At 52.9% G+C, this 18278-nt stretch overlaps 1 protein-coding gene across 1 annotated transcript in view; it reads left to right on the top strand.

Moving 5' to 3' along the window:
• syce3 (synaptonemal complex central element protein 3) overlaps positions 1-13725 on the top strand; it is a 53150-nt gene extending 39425 nt beyond the window's left edge. Inside the window, exons 2-3 of the mRNA XM_072512956.1 lie at positions 3902-4010; positions 13466-13725. Coding sequence (XP_072369057.1) covers positions 3902-4010; positions 13466-13593 — 237 coding nt within the window. The 3' untranslated portion in view covers positions 13594-13725. The remainder of the gene's footprint in view (positions 1-3901; positions 4011-13465) is intronic.
• The last annotated feature ends 4553 nt before the right edge of the window (positions 13726-18278 follow it).

Raw genomic sequence — 18278 nt, 5'->3', positions numbered from 1 at the left:
ACCCAGATGATGGAGAATTTAGTTTGGCTCTTCAGACAGTACATTCCTGCACTAATCTGTCTCCTTGAACATCATCAGTTTACTTGTTATTGTTGAATTACCTAACACACCCTCAATCATTGTCACAACATTGTTCTCTGGGTTGAATGCATTTGAACTGGACTTGGGTGGTGAAACTGAATGTTGCTGCCTATTGTAGATTACTGAGGTTGCCCATGTTATAAATCTAAATAAATTAAATTTGAAAATATTGATAGGCAATAGAGGGGTTGATTTACATGCAGAATGAGTTATATTAGAATTGGCTCATCTTGTATTTCAGTGCATGCATTGGTGAGTGAGTGATAGATCAGACGTTCGCTCACTCAGCAGCTTCTCTTCAAGTAGGAGTTTTAACTCTTTAAAACAAGGCCAGGAGTTGCATGGTCCTCCTGGTCAGTGCTTATCTACCATCTTTTCCTAGAAGAAGAGAAGTACAGGGAAATGTTTATACTCGAAGGAAGAAAGTTAGAAATAATATGAAGGCAACGGAATAAGTGAATGTATGGATTTGAGTCTTGCAACTACATTGAAGAGGAAGGAAAGTAAAATGCATCTTTCCAGGAAGGTGAGTGAGATAGTTTGTACATAATACAGGCATTACCATAAGACCATACGACATGGCCCAAGTGCTCATTTCTTTGATGTTACTGAAATGAGTTAGCCTGATCTTGACTCATTTCCGAACAAACCTATAGATTTTACAGCTGTAGAACTTGCTTTTTGTCAAGTCCTTATCTCTGTCAGAAAAAACTATCCATGTTTACATGAATTTACATAGTACAAGTAATACTATCGGTGGAATGGTAAATTCAAGAAAATGTCAAACAAATGCACAGCCAATCTGAAATTGCTAATCACAAAATAATAGTCATTTAATGATACAAAAGTAGACTGCACTGAAATCCTCTCCAAATCAGCCATCTGGTCCAAATGAGCTATCTAGTCCAAAGATGTGCAGGTTAGGTAGAATGGCCATTGTAAAATTTTCCCTGAGTGTCCAAACGATGGGTGGGCCTAGGTAGAGCGCTCTTTCAGAGGGTCGGTGCAGACTCGGTGGGTCGAATGGCACCTTCTGCACTGTAGGGATTCTATGATTCGCGTTTGATTCCATTCTTCCACTTGTCACATGTCCATTAATGGGCTACAATGTCTGATGGAGTGACAATTCAATCAGATTACCATTTAATAAAACTACAATAGTTGAATCCACCACATTAATACCATTAATCAGAAAGTTAACCGGACCTGCAATATAAATGCTGCACGAGAGCAGGTCTGAGGCTGATTATTCCGAAGCAAATGATACACCTCTTGACTCCTAAAGCTCATCCACTATGTACAAGGCACAAGTCAAGATGAAATACTCTCAACTTGCCTGAATGAATTCCCGAATACTCAAGAAGCTGAACACCATCCAGAACAAAACGGTCTACTGTGATTGGCCAGACATAAATTCTCCCTCCACAAAAGTGGACTGTGGCTGCATTGAGCACCATTCTCAAGATGCACAGCTGCATTTAGACAAGGATTCTTCAGCAGCATCTCCCAACCTGCAAATTCTATCACCTGAAAGGACAAGGGCAACATGAACATCATCATCTCCCAAGTACCTTTCCAAATCACGCACCCTCTGATTTGGAAATATGTTGCATTCTTTCATAGTTGCTGGGTCAAAACCCTGGATCTATCACCCTCACAGCACTGTGAGAATACCCTTAGCAAATTAATTGCAGCAGTTCAAGGTGGTGGCTCACCATCACTTCTTCAAGGGCAATTAAAGAATGGCAATAAATCTGGCCTCAGTAGCAACATCCACATCCCGCAGGTAAATAAAAGTCTTCATCTCCACAACTAGGTCCAAATGCTCCTATACTCAGTCTGTATCCTTACATTTAAAGGGTTATTTCTTTGCCTACCCACTTCCAAAATGAATTACTTCACATTTCTCTACATTATCCAGGCCTATAACTTTCTGGCAGTTCTGATAACCTATCTATGCCGTTCTACAGTTCTTTACTGTATCATCGCAATATATATTTGGCAATTCACTTTCATCCACACGTTTCAGAATTCTAATCTTTCTTTAGCCTATTTAATTGATATTTGTAATCTGTTATAATGACTGCGACATAGATATCCATGGACTGACATTCACAATATCCTTATTAAGCATTAGATGAGGTGGTTCAGTTCCACTTTGTTAGTTTGGTCCTTTGCACTCAGTTTATCGTGAAGTTCTGATTGGTGCAAACCACTTACTGGTTCCTATTATACAAAATACTTTGGTGGGTGGCAGGTTGGGTGGGTGGTGGGGGCGAAATTCTAACTCCAAACGTTTTGGGTCAGGTGGGGGTGCCAAAATTTCCTAAGTTTCAATCCTGACCCCAACCTCCCATTTCCAGTTTTCATGGAGGTGTTGATGACAAATCTTTAAGGAGTGGGTGGCCTTTAAAAATACAAACAGGCTGCATGCCCTATTTGCATGCATTATTTTAAATTGGACTCTGACTGGCTGATTTCCTGAAACCTCTCACAAGGCCTTAAAATTCCCTCACCACGAAATGCCTTTGATTTCTTCCCACCTCCACCAAGGCATTTGTACTCCAAGAGACTGGGATTGTACTCCTCCCACCTCCCCAGAATTTAGGCTTAGACCCGCTCCTGCAGATTAGATACTACACCCACTGAAGATTGGCCCGCAAAACACTGGGATAATTTTTCCCATACATTCCTATCATAGTATGGTCCTGTGACCTTTTCCAGAGAGATGTCCAACTGACTGAAGGCCAAGTCTGACCATCAGGCTCATTTCGGACAAGGAACATTGGTAAAGCCACATGCAATCCGCTAAAACTCAAGTGGAGGAACATCAACTTTTGGATTTCCTGCGTTGACTGCCCTCCACCAACCTCTCCCAACTCTTGGTGGCCAGGTAAGTTAATATTCTCCCATGAAGTCTGAACGCTCTGTAAAAAGATTCTGGGCAGGATTCTCCATTGCCTGATGCCGATATCGTAATCGGCGATCGGGCGGAGAATCCTTGTTTACGACTGAATCGGGGGCGGCACTTTTTGGATGTTCCGCCCCCTCCAAAACGGCATCATCGAGGAATATGCCGCACCATTGGGACTGCCTGAAGGTCTTCCTCCGATGCTCCACACCCGATGGGCCGAGTTCCCGATGGGGCGGGACACGTGCTCTCAGTTTTCGTGAACCCATCGTGGCGGCTGTGGACTGTGTCCAGCACCGCCACAATCTGGGGGGGTGTTGTGCTGTTGGCCGGGGGGCTTCGACGAGGGCTGGGGGAACTGGTGGGGGGCGGTGAGGGGGTGTGCTGGGGTCACTATCTGGCAGGTCGGGTCTGCACGCGGCCGTGCCATGTTGTACGGCGCGACCACTGCAGGTCGTCGCCGTGGCATGCATGGCCACTTACCCGGCAATTCTCCAAGCATTCATATCGGGAAGGTCCTGTGTTTGATGTGGCATGCTGCTTGCCCCTCACCGGTCGGAGCATCAGTGCTGGTGTCTTGCCGATTTTTTCATCATAAAACCAGACACTTCCTCCGGACATAGCCTTATTTTGAATGGTAAATTGAATTACAAAAAAACACAAATTACTTTAATGGTGCAAAGTTAATCTACTTAAAATTACATTTCACTTAAATCAGATTATTGTTACTTGAAGTACATGATCTCCAGTCTGGCTCACAGATGTACAGTTGGAAATGTGAAAATCTTCCTTTGGTCATGTTCATTGTAATCAGTTTCACTTTTCTCTCTAAATTTATAAACTTGATCATCCACAAAATGATTCAACCCTATGTTTAGGTTAATAATTTCTATTTATTTGTTGAATTAGATGCACAAGGAACCAATGAATAACCTTTGCATGGCTGAACACCAGAAAATACTTGAGGAAATTATTAGCTACTTGGGCACAATGTTAGACGATGTGGACCAACTACATGGTAACGATATATTTAACAGAAAAATGAATGTTTAAATTGAATTTAAGATACCAAATTACATTGGATATTGAATCATTATCCTAGAATCCCAAAATCCCTACAGTGTGGAAGGAGGCCGTTCAGCCCATCTAGTCTGCACCAACCCTCCAAAAGAGAACTCTACCCAAGACCACTCCCTCGCCCAATTCCTGCAACCCTGGAACCTAACCTGTACATCCCTGGCCACTAGGGAAATTTAGCATGGTTAATCCACCTAACCTGCACATCTTTAGACTGCGAAGAAACTGGAGCAGCCAGAGGAAACCCATGCAGACATGGAGAGAAAGTGCAAACTTCACACAAACAGCCACCCAAGGCTGGAATCGAACCTGGTGCTGTGAGAGCAGTGCTAACCACTGTGCTGCCATGCCACCCTATGCACATATTACTGAGGGAGATGTTACAGCTTGGAATGACGGAATCTCATTTTAATAATTTTTCTATTTTCTCTTTTTCTATCAATGTCCATCTTTCCTTACACCTATCCTCAAGCTATTGATTGCTTTCAGTCATATGATTTCGGGACAGCAGTTGTCTTAATTATCTATCGTAAGTCATTACTATTTTTAAGAACATAAGAAATAGGAACATGAGTAGGTCATATAGCCTGCTTCACCATTTAATAAGATCTTGACTGATCTTCCACTTCAACCTCACCTTCCTATACAATCCCCATAATCCCATGATCGCCTCAGAATTAAAACATTTACCACTCTCTGTCTTACTGACCACCCACAGCTCTTTGGGATAGAGAATTTCAAAGATTCACAACCCATTGTGTGGAGAAATTTGTCCTTCTCTCAAACCCATTAACATTGTGATCCTCTAATTCTAGATTCCCCAGACATGGGAAACATCCTTCCATCATCTATTTTGACAATGCCTTAAGAGCACAGAAGCACAAATAATATTCTTCACTTGAGGCTGCATTTGTCTAAGGAGCTTAATAATGCCGTTCAGGCCCTTATCAATGCCTATCTGTGGGACCTTTATAGATCATTCTTTTGGAGCTCTGTATGAAATCATTTTAGAGTTTTCCATCCAGTATTGATGTTTAATAGGTTATCCTCATAAATAATAGGGCTCAATTCTCTACTCACTGTCTGGGCTGACTCTGATCTGATCCTGCTGGACAATTGCTTGGTTAGGCTGTCCTGTAACTCACCTTGGTGATAATTTCTCAAACAAATATTGCAATCCCCCACCCCCAACTCTTTTTCTTTAAATTCCCCTCTGTATCCTTTCTGGAAGACCTATAATCAGGAACGTTGAACTGTGTTCCTGCCCTTCTTATGCCATATCTGAGCCCTTAGCTCACCTGCCTTATTCACTAGCACTCCTTGCATTGAGGTATATAGTACCAATTACTGAACAACATTTTTGTTTTTTAGCATTTGTTTCCACAATCTTCAAAACTTATCAATTAACTTTCTGCCCTTGATTTCCAGCTTTGTCTCTTCCTCCGCCTGACTTCATGCTCAGGTTTCCACCTCCCTGCAGCGATACTAGTCCGAGTCCAGCTAAAGTGTACCCTATCCAGCTTGTATAAGTTCCAAGGCCCCAAAACTGGTTCCAATAGCCCCATAGTCTAAAACCATCTCTCCAGCACCATTTCTTCAACCATGCATTCGCCTGCACTATCCTCTTATTCTTATACTCAAGATAATACTACCTTTGAGGCCCTACCTCTTCATTTCATTCCTAGTTCTCATCCTTTGGTAGAGTCCATGTGTCATCCTGCCTGTTCTGTCAGATTGGGCAGGAAAAAGGGCAGCACGGTGGTGCAGTGGTTAGCATTGCTGCCTCACGGCGCCGAGGTCCCAGGTTCGATCCTGGCTCTGGGTCACTGTCCATGTGGAGTTTGCACATTCTCCCTGTGTTTGCGTGGGTTTTGCCCCCACAACCCAAAGATGTGCAGGCTAGGTGGATTGGCCACACTTTATTGCCCCTTAATTGGAAAATATGAATTGGGTACTCTAAATTTTTTTTTAAAAGACTGGTCAGGAAATTTGGATGTGGGATGCTAATGCTTTGAGTTAAAGAGCCATGACAAAGCCTACTCACAGAATAAGCAGGTTTTTACTTCATACAGGTCAGCAATGGTAAAATTCCACCTGATGAAGCAAATCTGTTTAATGCGGGACTTGGAGTTGATAATGTTGCCATGGTTTGTTGTCCATGTTCTTATTGATAAGGTTCAGGAGCCTGTATCTGCTTTTGGAGTAAGTTTAGTGCCTTGCCGCACAAACTACAATGGAAAGTTAAGGAATGCCTCCAATTGTATTTCCTTTGCTGTAGTTTTGGTCAGCAACAGCAATTCTTTGATAATGTAGCTTTCTGCCCCACTATGGGGGCTAAGGTGGACCAGCAGAAGTCCATTGATGTCTTGCTGTTCTTACTGATTATCTTTTACAAGAAAGATATGAAAAAGAGAAGTACCATTCTTTTAAGATCAACATGCACTTGGATATCAGGGGCGAAATTCTCCGTTATTGGCGCAAAGTCCGCCTATCGGCCCAAAAAACGGCGCAAATCTGACTTGCGTCACGCCGGAAAAATCGTTGCAAAGTCTCAGGCCCGAAATGCGACGTGACGGGATCCGCGCTTGCGCACGTGGTTCACGCCGTGCAGCGTCATACACGCCGCACGGCGTGACGGCTCATAAGGACGCGCTGCTCCCCCCCACCCGACCGGAACACCCGACCGGAACACCCGACTGGATGGCTGGCCGCCGCTCAGCCCCGAGGTTCCAGTCGCGGGATGTGGAGGCGCTCCTGGACGCAGTGGAGCAGAGGAGGGAGGCCCTGTATCCCGGGCACGACCGCAGAGTTGTCCCACGCCACAGCCGGCGTCTGTGGAGGGAGGTGGCAGAGGCCGTCACCGCTGCGGCCCTGACACCACGAACAGGCACCCAGTGCCACAAGAAGGTGAACGACCTCGTCAGAGCAGGCAGGGTGAGCCTTCCCCCCCCCGCCCGATATCCATACCCGCCTCCCCCATATCCCCCCTCCCCATATCCCCCCCTCCCCATATCCCCCCTCCCCATATCCCCCCTCCCCCATATCCCCCCTCCCCCATATCCCCCTCCCCATATCCCCCCTCCCCCATATCCCCCTCCCCCATATCCCCCTTCCCCATATTCCCCCCTCCCACATATCCCCCCTCCCCATATCCCCCCTCCCCCATATCCCCCCTCCCCATATCCCCCCTCCCCCATATCCCCCCTCCCCCATATCCCCCTCCCCCATATCCCCCCTCCCCATATCCCCCCTCCCCATATCCCCCTCCCCCATATCCCCCCCTCCCCATATCCTCCATATCCCCAAGTGAATCCAGCCCTAACCTTAACCTCTGCAATACACGTGCAACCGATGTCGCGCATTCATATACCTGCCTAACACTGTTGCCTTTTACCCCCCCCCCGCCACAGGAGAAACGCGCACACAACACCAGGGAGCATGTGAGGACTGGAGGAGGCCCCGCTGATGAGAGGCCACTGACCGAACACGAGGAAAGGGCCCTGGAACTGGCTGGCGGACCTGAGGGTACTATCAAGTGAGCCACCGACAGCCAGTCCCCATATCCCCCCTCCCCTATATCCCCCTCCCCCATATCACCTGATCACTGCCTGCGTGTCTAACCATGCATGCTTCATTGTGTATCGCAGGAGCAAACGTCGAGGCACCCATCCCCGCAGATGCAGACCGCCCGCACGATGCCCCTCGGAGGCCATGGGAGACGGAGAGACCCGGACCCTCCGGCATGCGACGCCCGCAGGATGCCCCTCGCACACCACGGGAGACGGAGAGACCTGGACCCTCCGGCATGCGACGCCCGCAGGATGCCCCTCGCACACCACGGGAGACGGAGAGACCCGGACCCTCCGGCATGCGACGCCCGCAGGATGCCCTTCGCACACCACGGGAGACGGAGCGACCCGGACCCTCCGGCATGCGACGCCCGCAGGATGCCCCTCACACACCACGGGAGACGGAGAGACCTGGAGCAACAGGGAGACGACGCCCCCGTCACGTGCGGGTGCGACGACGCAGGCGTGTGCCACCCAGCGACGAGAGGGGCAGCCACAGGCCCCCGTCACAGCCGAGCCAGGACACCACTACCCAGGACACCACTACCCAGGTCACCACTACCCAGGACACCACTACCCAGGACACCACTACCCAGGACACCCCTACCCCTACCTAGGGCAGCACGGTAGCATTGTGGATAGCACAATTGCTTCACAGCTCCAGGGTCCCAGGTTCGATACCAGCTTGGGTCACTGTCTGTGCGGAGTCTGCACATCTTCCCCGTGTGTGCGTGGGTTTCCTCCGGGTGCTCCTGTTTCCTCCCACAGTCCAAAGATGTGCAGGTTAGGTGGATTGGCCATGATAAATTGCCCTTAGTGTCCAAAATTGCCCTTAGTGTTGGGTGGGGTTAGTGGGTTGTGGGGATAGGGTGGAGGTGTTGACCTTGGGTACGGTGCTCTTTCCAAGAGCCGGTGCAGACTTGATGGGCTGAATGGCCTCCTTCTGCACTGTAAATTCTATGAAAATCTATGATACCCGGGACAGCACTACCCGGGACAGCACTACCCAGGAAGACGAAATACCGGACAGTGACTCAGAGTGGATGGGTGGCGACGAACCCCCACCCCAAAGTGCCATGGACTCAGAGTGGGACGAAGAGCACGACACAACGCCACTGCTGTCACCAACACCCTCCACCATCGCAGAAACACTCACCTCAGTTGGGCACTTTAGTGATGAGGCGTCTGGTACACTCACTGGTGCGCACAACACAGCCGCCCCGGTACAGCAGGTGGAGGTAGGAGCAGCAGAGGGGCCGGGCAGTCGGAGGGCAGCCCAGCCCAAGCGAACATCTGCCGCCCAGATGGATCCCGGGTTCCTGGAGTTACCACACCCACACATAGATCCGATGCAACCACCGACCCGGAGATGAGCGAAGAGGGTGACGGCCGGCTTGCGGCGGCTGCAGTCGCAGGTGGAGGAGTCCACCCGCGTCCAGGAGCTGGGAGTGGTGCCGGTCATGCGTGCCACCCAGGCCGACACTGCACGGGTGGCGTCCGCGGTGGAGGTAATGGGTGCGACGGTGTCAGACATGGGGAACGGTTTGCGAGGCCTGGGGCATTCCGTGCAGGCGGCGTCTGTGGCCCAGGACATGGCTGCCCTCTCACAGGAGGCCATGAGCCAGTGCCAGCGCCAGATGGCAGAGGCGCTCAACGCCATGGCCCAGTCTCAGCAGGCCATAGCCCAGTCTCAGCAGGCCGTAGCCCAGTCTCTGCAGGCCATGGCCCAGTCTCTGCAGGCCATGGCCCAGTCTCAGCAGGCCATCGCTGAGGGCATCGGCGCCAGTGGCCATGTGCGAGCCGGCGTCGCACTGTCACAGACAGGGTTTGCCAACCCCCTGGGCTCCATGGCTGCAAACCTGCAGACCCCTGTCGATACCAGCACGTGCCTCTAGGACTGGCAGCGCCAGATGTCGGGGGGGGGCGTCGGATGGCCAGTCTGTTCGCATCCCCCACCCATGTAGAGGCCTGGGGGCCATCGGGCACCCCGAGGGAGGAGGAGGTGGTGTGGTCTGTCCCGGCCCCCTCTGTAGGGGAGGTCCCGGAACACCGCGACACCTCGGACTCCCCCCCCCTTCCGTCCCAGGTGCATCGGGTGGGCAACGGGCAGATCAGGCTGGCAGCTCGCCATCCCAGTCGCCCGGGCCGCAGCCTGGCCCATCTAGGCCAGGACGCCCCAGGAAACGGCCGCCAAAGGGATCCTGTGTCAGAGGGCAGGAATCACAGGAGTCCACCTCCAGTTCTGCTGTACCGTCTGGGGAACCACGTAGACGTAGTCAAAGGGCCCGTAAGGCCAAACAATTAGACACTGAGTAAGTTGGCACGGGTGCAGGGCACAGATGAGTTTTAGGGGCTATGGCATGTGCATGAATTCCTTTGGTTATTAAAGTCAATGTTACACCTACCGAAGCTGCCTTTGTGCTCTGTCCAAAGCATGCGGGGGTGTCATGCACGTTCAGCGCAAGTGTGTGTGTGAGGGGTGGTCTTACCACAGCCCCAGGTGAGTCTGCCCCCTTCCCCCTGGGCCGCCATCAACATCCCCCCGGGCAGAGGACGGGACCGTGCGCTGCAGTGTCACAGCCGCATGCAGGGATGGTCCAGGTGGATGGTGGTACTGTGGCCATGGGTCAGACATAGTCCAACGATGTGGAGCCAGGAGCTCATCGCAGGGCGGGTTGTCATCAGCCTCCATGGCCTGCAATAGACACGCGTCCACCCGCAACTGTGTGAGCCCGGCCATTGTGCCGCAGGTGGATCGGCAATGGGGGGGGTGGTGTGCATGCGGGTGGGGTGTGTGGGGTTGGGGAGGGGGGTGAGGGTGCTGGGTGGGTGGATGGGTGGGGGGTGTGGGTGGTCGGCTGTTGCCATGGTGTGCGGTCTGTGGCCACACTACCCGATTCCCACACCCATCTAGTCAGTGAAGCGGGCGGCTATCAGTCTGTCCCGTGCCCGCTGGACCAGCTGGTAACGGTGGACAGCCACCCGCCTGTGTCTAGCCCGTCTGCCCTGACCATTGCCCCCATCCCCCTCATCTGAGGAGGACTGCGCCTCTTCCTGCTGCTCCTCCAACCCTCCTCTGCCTGCGGCACATCGCCCCTCTGTTGGGCTATGTTGTGCAGGACGCAGCACACCACAATGATGCGGCCGACCCTATCTGACCGATACTGGAGGGTGCCCCCAGAGAGGTCCAGGCACCTGAAACGCATCTTCAGCACGCCAAAGCACCTCTGTATCACTCCCCTTGTCACTACATGAGCATCATTGTAGCGGTTCTCCGCCTCATTGTGTGGCCTCCGTATAGGCGTCATCAGCCACGATCGCAATGGGTAGCCCCTGTCGCCCAGCAACCAGCCCCTCAGCCGGGGATGGCGTCCCTCGTACATGCCGGGGATGGATGACCGCGACAACACGTATGAGTCGTGTACACTCCCTGGGTAACGGGCGCAGACGTGCAGGATCATCATGCGGTGGTCGCAGACCACCTGTATGTTCATCGAATAGGTCCCCTTCCTATTGGTGAACACGGCCCTGTTATCTGCAGGTGGCCGCACGGCGACGTGCATCCCATCAATCGCGCCCTGGACCATGGGGAACCCGGCCATGGCAGAGAAGCCCACGGCCCGGGCATCTTGGCTGGCCCGGTCCACAGGGAAGCGGATGTAGCGGTGCGCCATGGCATATAGGGCATCTGTCACTGCCCGGATGCACCGATGTCTGCGATATGCCGGACAGGTCCCCACTTGGTGCCTGGAATGACCCCGTTGCATAAAGGTTCAGGGCCACCGTAACCTTGACGGACACGGGGAGAGGTTGTCGCCTGCCAGCGCCACGCGGTGACAGGTATGCCAGCAGGTGGCAGATGTGTGCCACGGTTTCCCGCCTCATCCTGAGTCTCCTCCTGCATTACCGGTCCGTGAGGTCCTGGTATGACTGCCGGGGCCGGTACACACGGGGCGCCCTCGGGTGCCGCCGTTGCCGTGGGGCCGCGACGTCCTCCTCCCCCTCCTTGTCCTGTCGGTCAGGTGTCCCTCCAGCCTGGGCGGCTGCCGCCTGCCCCTCTGCGGCAGCCTGCGCCGCCTCTCTGGCACGCTCCTCCTCATCCTCCTCATCCAGGGCAACATAGACATTAGCGGCTGCCGCCACGGCGGCCAACATCGCTGGATGATCAGAAAACATGATGGCTTGGTGGGGGGGGGGTGGGAACGACGACATGTCATCATTGCCCATATCCCCTCCTTCCCCCCAGCCAGGTGGCATGGACCGCATGGGTCCAACTGTTGGAGGCTGGCACCTGGCCAGGTGGACCAACTCACTTGCCCTTGCATCCCCCTCCCCGGCACGGACCTCCCATCCCCCTCCCCGGCACGGACCCCCCACCCCCCATCCCCCTCCCCGGCATGGACCTCCCTTCCTCCTCCCCGGCACGGACCCCCCATCCTCCTCCCCGGCACGGACCCCCCCCCCCATCCTCCTCCCCGGCACGGACCGCTCCCCCCCCCCATCCCCCTCCCCGGCACGGACCCCCCCCATCCTCCTCCCTGGCATGGACCTCCCATCCCCCTCCCCGGCACGGACCTCCCATCCTCCTCCCCGGCACGGACCTCCCATCCTTCTCCCCGGCACGGACCCCCCTCCCGGCACTCCCCCGGAGCCCAGCCCACTCTAACCACCCCCCCCCCCCCCCCGCCGCACACACACACAACCCTAGACACACCTCTCCCCACACATTCAGACTGCGCCCACACCATCGCCTGCCCAGCGGCCAACCCCCCAGGCCGTCACTCACCTCCACGCTGGTCGGGGTGAACCTGGAGCACAGGTTCACGCCGATGAAAAGGAGGTTTGATTTACGTCGACGTGACCCATCATCACATCGACGGGACTTCGGCCCATCCGGAAGGGAGAATATCGGCAGGCCCAAAATCGGCTGCCTTGCGCACACCCGTGCCATTCTCCGACGTCTGCGGCGCCATTAACGCCCCGCCGACTTTTCTCCCTTCAGAGACTTCGGCAACCGGCGGGGGCGGGATTCACGGCGGCCAACGGCCATTCTCCGACCTGCTGGGGGGTCGGAGAATGACGCCCCAGGTTCTTAAAATATTAGTCTACAAAAGCTTAAGGACAGGATTTTCCAGCCCTTCCCACCAGGAGCATCTTCCGGTCCCACAGAAGTCAATCCCCTACGGCTGGTTCCCGATGGCAGGGCGGCTGAGCCATGCAAAAGCCCATAGACTTTGGCAGGACTGGAAGATCCTCCCAGCGGCCTATGACTCACTGCATCTGCCGCAGGCAGGCCAGAAAATCCCGGCCTCATTTTTCTCTTGTCCAGCATAAATTACTTAACATTTCTGTTAAATTAGATCACATTCAGTAAGTGTAATTTTCAGGGTAATGTGAAACAAAGAGTTAACTGAGTGCCCGTTGTTCTCCTGCTGTCGCAAAGTCCAGTCAGCACTATTTCAGTGCCATCACACGACGAACATACTTCTGTGACACTGATGACAAAGGATGACCTTGTGTTTACACTAGATAGTCATGATTGAATATGCGCTACCCTAAATACATTTTTGATTATAACGCAAAACGAAAGCAGACTCTCAGACAAATAATTACAATTGTAATTTTTATTGTTACTGAAATTTAGAGTTCCTAGAATTCTGCTGAAAGTATTCAAAGTAGTAATAATAAAAAACACAACTATTAACACAAATAACCATTGATATTTTTCACAATCAGAACTAACAAACAAATCTTTGTGATAGAATATTGAAACTGGTACAATTTCTTGTCCAGTATTTAGTTTTTTGATATCCATTTTGCATTTTAGTGCAGACACAGTTTCTCCTGTGCGACATGACTATATGCTTCAATTCTCTGGCAAAGATGGAAGCAGCCAAACATAATGAAGAGAGCTACAAGCATCGTAGAGAAATATCAGACCAGCAACAGTATTAAAACAGTTAAACGTGGTTATCGTACACATCCTAAATTTTTACTATAAACAACATTAAACAATTATTGCTTTTCATGGTGTTCGGAACCTTGTGAAAATGTCTTTTGTTTTTTCTTTCTTCCGTAATGTTGTCAATTCAGATGGTATTCAAGAATAAAAAAGAAACATATCTTCCTTTAACTGTTTTTGTTATTGTCCTGTGTTCACATGCTAATTCCCTTAAAAAAAAGACAGTAAGATTAAAACAAAACAAAGTGCCGAGGAAGCCATATCAAATTGAAATGTTAACTCTCTTACTCACTCCAAATATGCTGCCAGACAAACTGAGTATTTCCAGCATTTTACGTTTTTATTTAAGATTTCCAGCATCTGCATTATTTTGCTTTTAAACCAAAACGAATATTTTTGAAACAATGTATGAACAATTCAGGCAGTGTCAACAGAAATAACAGATGGGTTAAAGTTTCAGCTGCCGGACGCGATTCAGCGACTGCGTTGCGCCCCGCGCAGCTCCGGGCGGACCGGGTGAATAACGGGACGAGATTCGGGCTGGCACAAACCACTTTGCGATTCAGCTGGCCCACTCTCAATGGTGAGTTCCAGATCTCGCCCAAAAATGACGAGAAATTCATTAACCCTAATTTGCATGCACTTCAATCTCATTAACGACATTGAAGTTGAATGCAGCGGCCTCCCGGGAATTACCTGATTCCCCAGCGGGAAGTCACAGGGACGTCGTTTAGTACTCATTTATAAAAACGTGAAGCTGCCGCAATGCCTACTGAGGGGAAGTGAGGAGGTGAGTAACCGTTTCCATTTGCAGGTCAAGAACACCAAAGCTGCTGCCCCAGTGCTCGGGGGTGAGGGGGTCCCTTCAGGAGGAGTTTTTTGGGGGGGAGTTGGAGCATTCCAGGTCGGCGGTCGCCCCGAACTTGGGGTGTGAGAGGACTGGTGTCTGTGAGATCAAGCCATCTTTAAATAATGTGGAGACCCATAGCAGGGGCAACCACAGCTGCAGCCTGTCTGTCCTACTAAACTCTTCCAGGACAGAGCCATGTTGCACCTTCTCTCCTGAAAGTTAATTTCACCCCCTTTGACTGTGAGTAATCTCTCGCCTGACAGCACTTCATGCCCCTGTTATACTGACAATTCACTGTCGGACCGTGAGAACGAGCAAACATTAGGCTTTAATATCCATGAACTCGCCTGCCAGAGTCGGCTGTACAAATGAGTGCCACCCACAGGTGGCCGGACTATGTATGGCCCCGGTGAGGGCGGAGCCCACCGGTGTTTCAGTACAGTACATGGACGTAGCCCGTATCATCACTTCCAGGTCATGTGTCACATCATTGTACAGACAGCTCATGCATTAGGTGAAATACATTCACCACATTCACCCCCTGTTAAAAAAATCAAGTCCAGCGGGGGTGACGTGGGGTCATTAGAGATTCAGTCTGTCTGGAGGCCGGATCGTTCTTTTAGACCTCCTCAGCTCTGGCGATGCGGCGGGCACGGTTGTTGCCGATGGTGATTCCGGAGGCATCGTGTCTGGAGCTTGAGCCTCAGTCCAGCGTGTCGGAGACGGTTGGGGAGTGGACGTGGGCAAGAGGGTGGCGGGTGGTGGCAGTGCCGGCACAGGCCAAGACAGGGGACCCAGGGGGGTGTAAGGGGTGCAGGGGGTGGCTGCAGGCAGCGGGGAGGGGGGCACGTTGGCAGGGGAACCAGCTGGCGCCAGATCTCATAGGGATACTGTATTGTGTCCGTTCTGGTGCGCGATGTAGGCATATTGGGGGTTGGCGTGCAGCAGCTGGACGCTCTCGACCAGGGGGTCGGTCTTATAGCTCCTCATGTGCCTCCGGAGAAGGACTGGTCCCGGAGTTGTCAGCCAAGGTGGAAGCGAGACCCCGGAAATGGACTTCCTAGGGAAGAGAAACAAGCGGTCGTGAGGGGTCTCATTTGTGGCTGTGCAGAGGTGTGATCTAATGGAGTGGCGGGCATCGGGGAGGACCTCCTGCCAGCGGGGGGACAGGAGACTTCTAGACCGGAGGGAAAGAAGGACAGCCTTCCATTCCGCCGCGTTCTCCCTCTCCACCTGCCTGTTTCCCTACGGGGTGATAGCTCGTAGTCCAGCTCGAGGTGATGCCTTTGCTGAGCAGGTACTGATGCAGCTCATTGCTCATGAACAATGTGCCCCGGTCGCTGTGGACGTAAGCAGTGTGAAGATGCTGTGCAGTGCCTTTATCACAGAGGCCGAAGTCATGTCGGGGCAGGGGACTGCGAAGGGGAATGGGGAGTACTCGTCGACGACGGTCAGAAAGTATATATTACGGTTGGTGGAGGGGAGGGGCCCTTTGAAGTCCATACTTAGGCACTCAAAGGGCCGGGAGGCCTTTACCAGGCGGGCCTTGTCTGGCCGGTAGAAGTGCAGTTTGCACTCCGCGCAGACCTGGCAGTCCCTGGTCATGGCCTTGACCTCCTCGGTGGAGAAGGGCAGATTGCGGGTCTTAATAAAGTGGGTAAGCCGGGTGACCCCCGGGTGGCAGAGGTCATCGTGGATAGCCCAAAGTCAGTCATCTTGCGTGCTGGCACATGTGCCACGGGATAGGGCATCTAGGTGCTCGTTGAGCTGCCCAGGACGGTACTTGATATCGTATTTGTAGATGGAGAGTTCGATCCTCCACCTCAGGATTTTGTCATCTTTTATTTTGCTCCGTTGTGCCTTGTCAAACATGAAGGCGACCGACCGTTGGTTGGTGACGAGGGTGAACCTCCTCCCGGCTAGGTAGTGCCTCCAGTGCCACATGGCTTCCACTATGGCTTGTGCTTCCTTCTCGACCAAGGAGTGTCGGATTTCGGAAGCTTGGAGGGTTCTAGAGAAGAATGCTACTGGCCTGCCAGCCTGGTTGAGTGTGGCGACCAGTGCGACGCCTGACGCATCGCTCTCTACCTGAAAGGGGACGGATTCGTCCACCATGTGCATAGCGGCCTTGGTGATGTCGGCCTTGATGCGGCTGAAGGCCGAGCAGGCCTTAGCCATCAGGGGAAAAGTGGCGGTTTGAATAAGTGGGCGGGCTTTGTCCGCATAGTTGGGGACCCACTGGGCGTAGATGGAGAACAGCCCCAGGCATCGTTTGAGGGCCTTGAGGCTGTGGGGAATGGGTAGTTCCGTGAGGGGGCGCATACAGTCGGGGTCGGGCCCTAGGACTCCGTTCTCCACAGCGTAGCTGAGGATGGCCAGTCGTGTAGTGCGGAAAACGCAGTTCTCTTTGTTGTACGTGAGGTTGAAGGATTGGACGGCCTGGAGGAACCTCTGAAGGTTAGCGTCATGGTCCTGCTGATCATGGCTGCCGATGGTGACATCGTCCAAGTACGGGTATGTAGCCCGCAAACCATACTGGTCCACCATTCGGTCCATCGTTCTCTGAAAGACCGAGACTCCATTAGTGACGCCGAAGGGGACCCTGAGGAAGTGGAAGAGTCGACTGGCTGCTTCAAAAGAAGTGTAGTGGCGTTGTTCCAGGCGCATTGGGAGCTGGTGGTAGGCCGACTTCAGATCGACCGTTGAGAACACACGGTACTGTGCGATCTGATTGACCATCTCCGCTATGCGGGGGAGGGGGTACGCATCCAGTTGCATGAACCGGTTAATAGTCTGGCTGTAGTCTACAACCATCCGGTTCTTTTCCCCGGTCAGGACGACCACCACTTGCGCTCTCCAGGGGCTGTTCCTGGCCTCGATGATCCCTTCACTCAACAGTCGCTGGACCTCCGATTTGATAAAAGCCATATCTTGGGAACTCTACCGCCTGCTCCTGGTGGTGATGGGCTTACAGTCGGGAGTGAGGTTCGCAAAGAGCGAAGGTGGGGGGAGACCTTGAGGGTCGCGAGGCTGCATACCGTGATGGGGGGGGAAGGGTCCGCCGAACTGTAGGGTCAGGCTTCGGTGACTGCATTGGAAGTCTAATCCAAGCCATAGAGGGGCGCAGAAGTGAGGGAGGAGGTACAACTTAAAACGGGCGTACTCGGTGCCCTGCATCGCGAGGTTAGCGATACAGTACCCCCGGATCTGGACCGAATGGTATCCAGAGGCAAGGGAGATGGTTTGGGATGCGGGGTATATGGGAAGGGAGCAGCACCTTACCGCGTCAGGGTGAACAAAGCTCTCCGTGCTCCCACAGTTGAAAAGGCAGGGGGTCTCGTGCCGTTGACCCGGACGACCATCATTGAGTTTTTCAAGTGCTTTGGGTGTGACTGGTCAAGGGTGACTGCGCCCAGCTGCGGGTAGCCAGCGTGGTCGGTGGTGTCGTGGTCACAAAATGGTGGCCCCCATCAGTGGCACGTATCAGCCGGTGTTGGAGCCGGCGGGCATGATGGTGGCCCCCACGAGTCGCACGAGGCTGATGACGTGTCTGAAGGGGGTGTTCCGGGCAGCCACACAGCCACGTTGCGGGGTCTGCGATCCTGTGAGTCCACGGGTCGGGCCTGGTGAGTGTTCGATTTCTGGGCTTTAGGTCGGCCCAGACAGAATCTGGCGAAGTGTCCCTTTTTCCCACAGTCGTTGCACGTCACTATGCGGGCTGGGCAACGCTGCCGGGGGTGTTGACCCTGACCGCAGAAGTAGCACTGCGGTTCCCCGGGCTGGACTGGCAGCCGCGCGGCACAGGCCCGCGACATAGTCAGGTTCGAC

Source organism: Scyliorhinus torazame, chromosome 7 (assembly GCF_047496885.1).
Source record: "Scyliorhinus torazame isolate Kashiwa2021f chromosome 7, sScyTor2.1, whole genome shotgun sequence".
NCBI classification, from domain to species: domain Eukaryota; kingdom Metazoa; phylum Chordata; class Chondrichthyes; order Carcharhiniformes; family Scyliorhinidae; genus Scyliorhinus; species Scyliorhinus torazame.
This window is presented reverse-complemented; position numbering and strand designations above follow the sequence as displayed.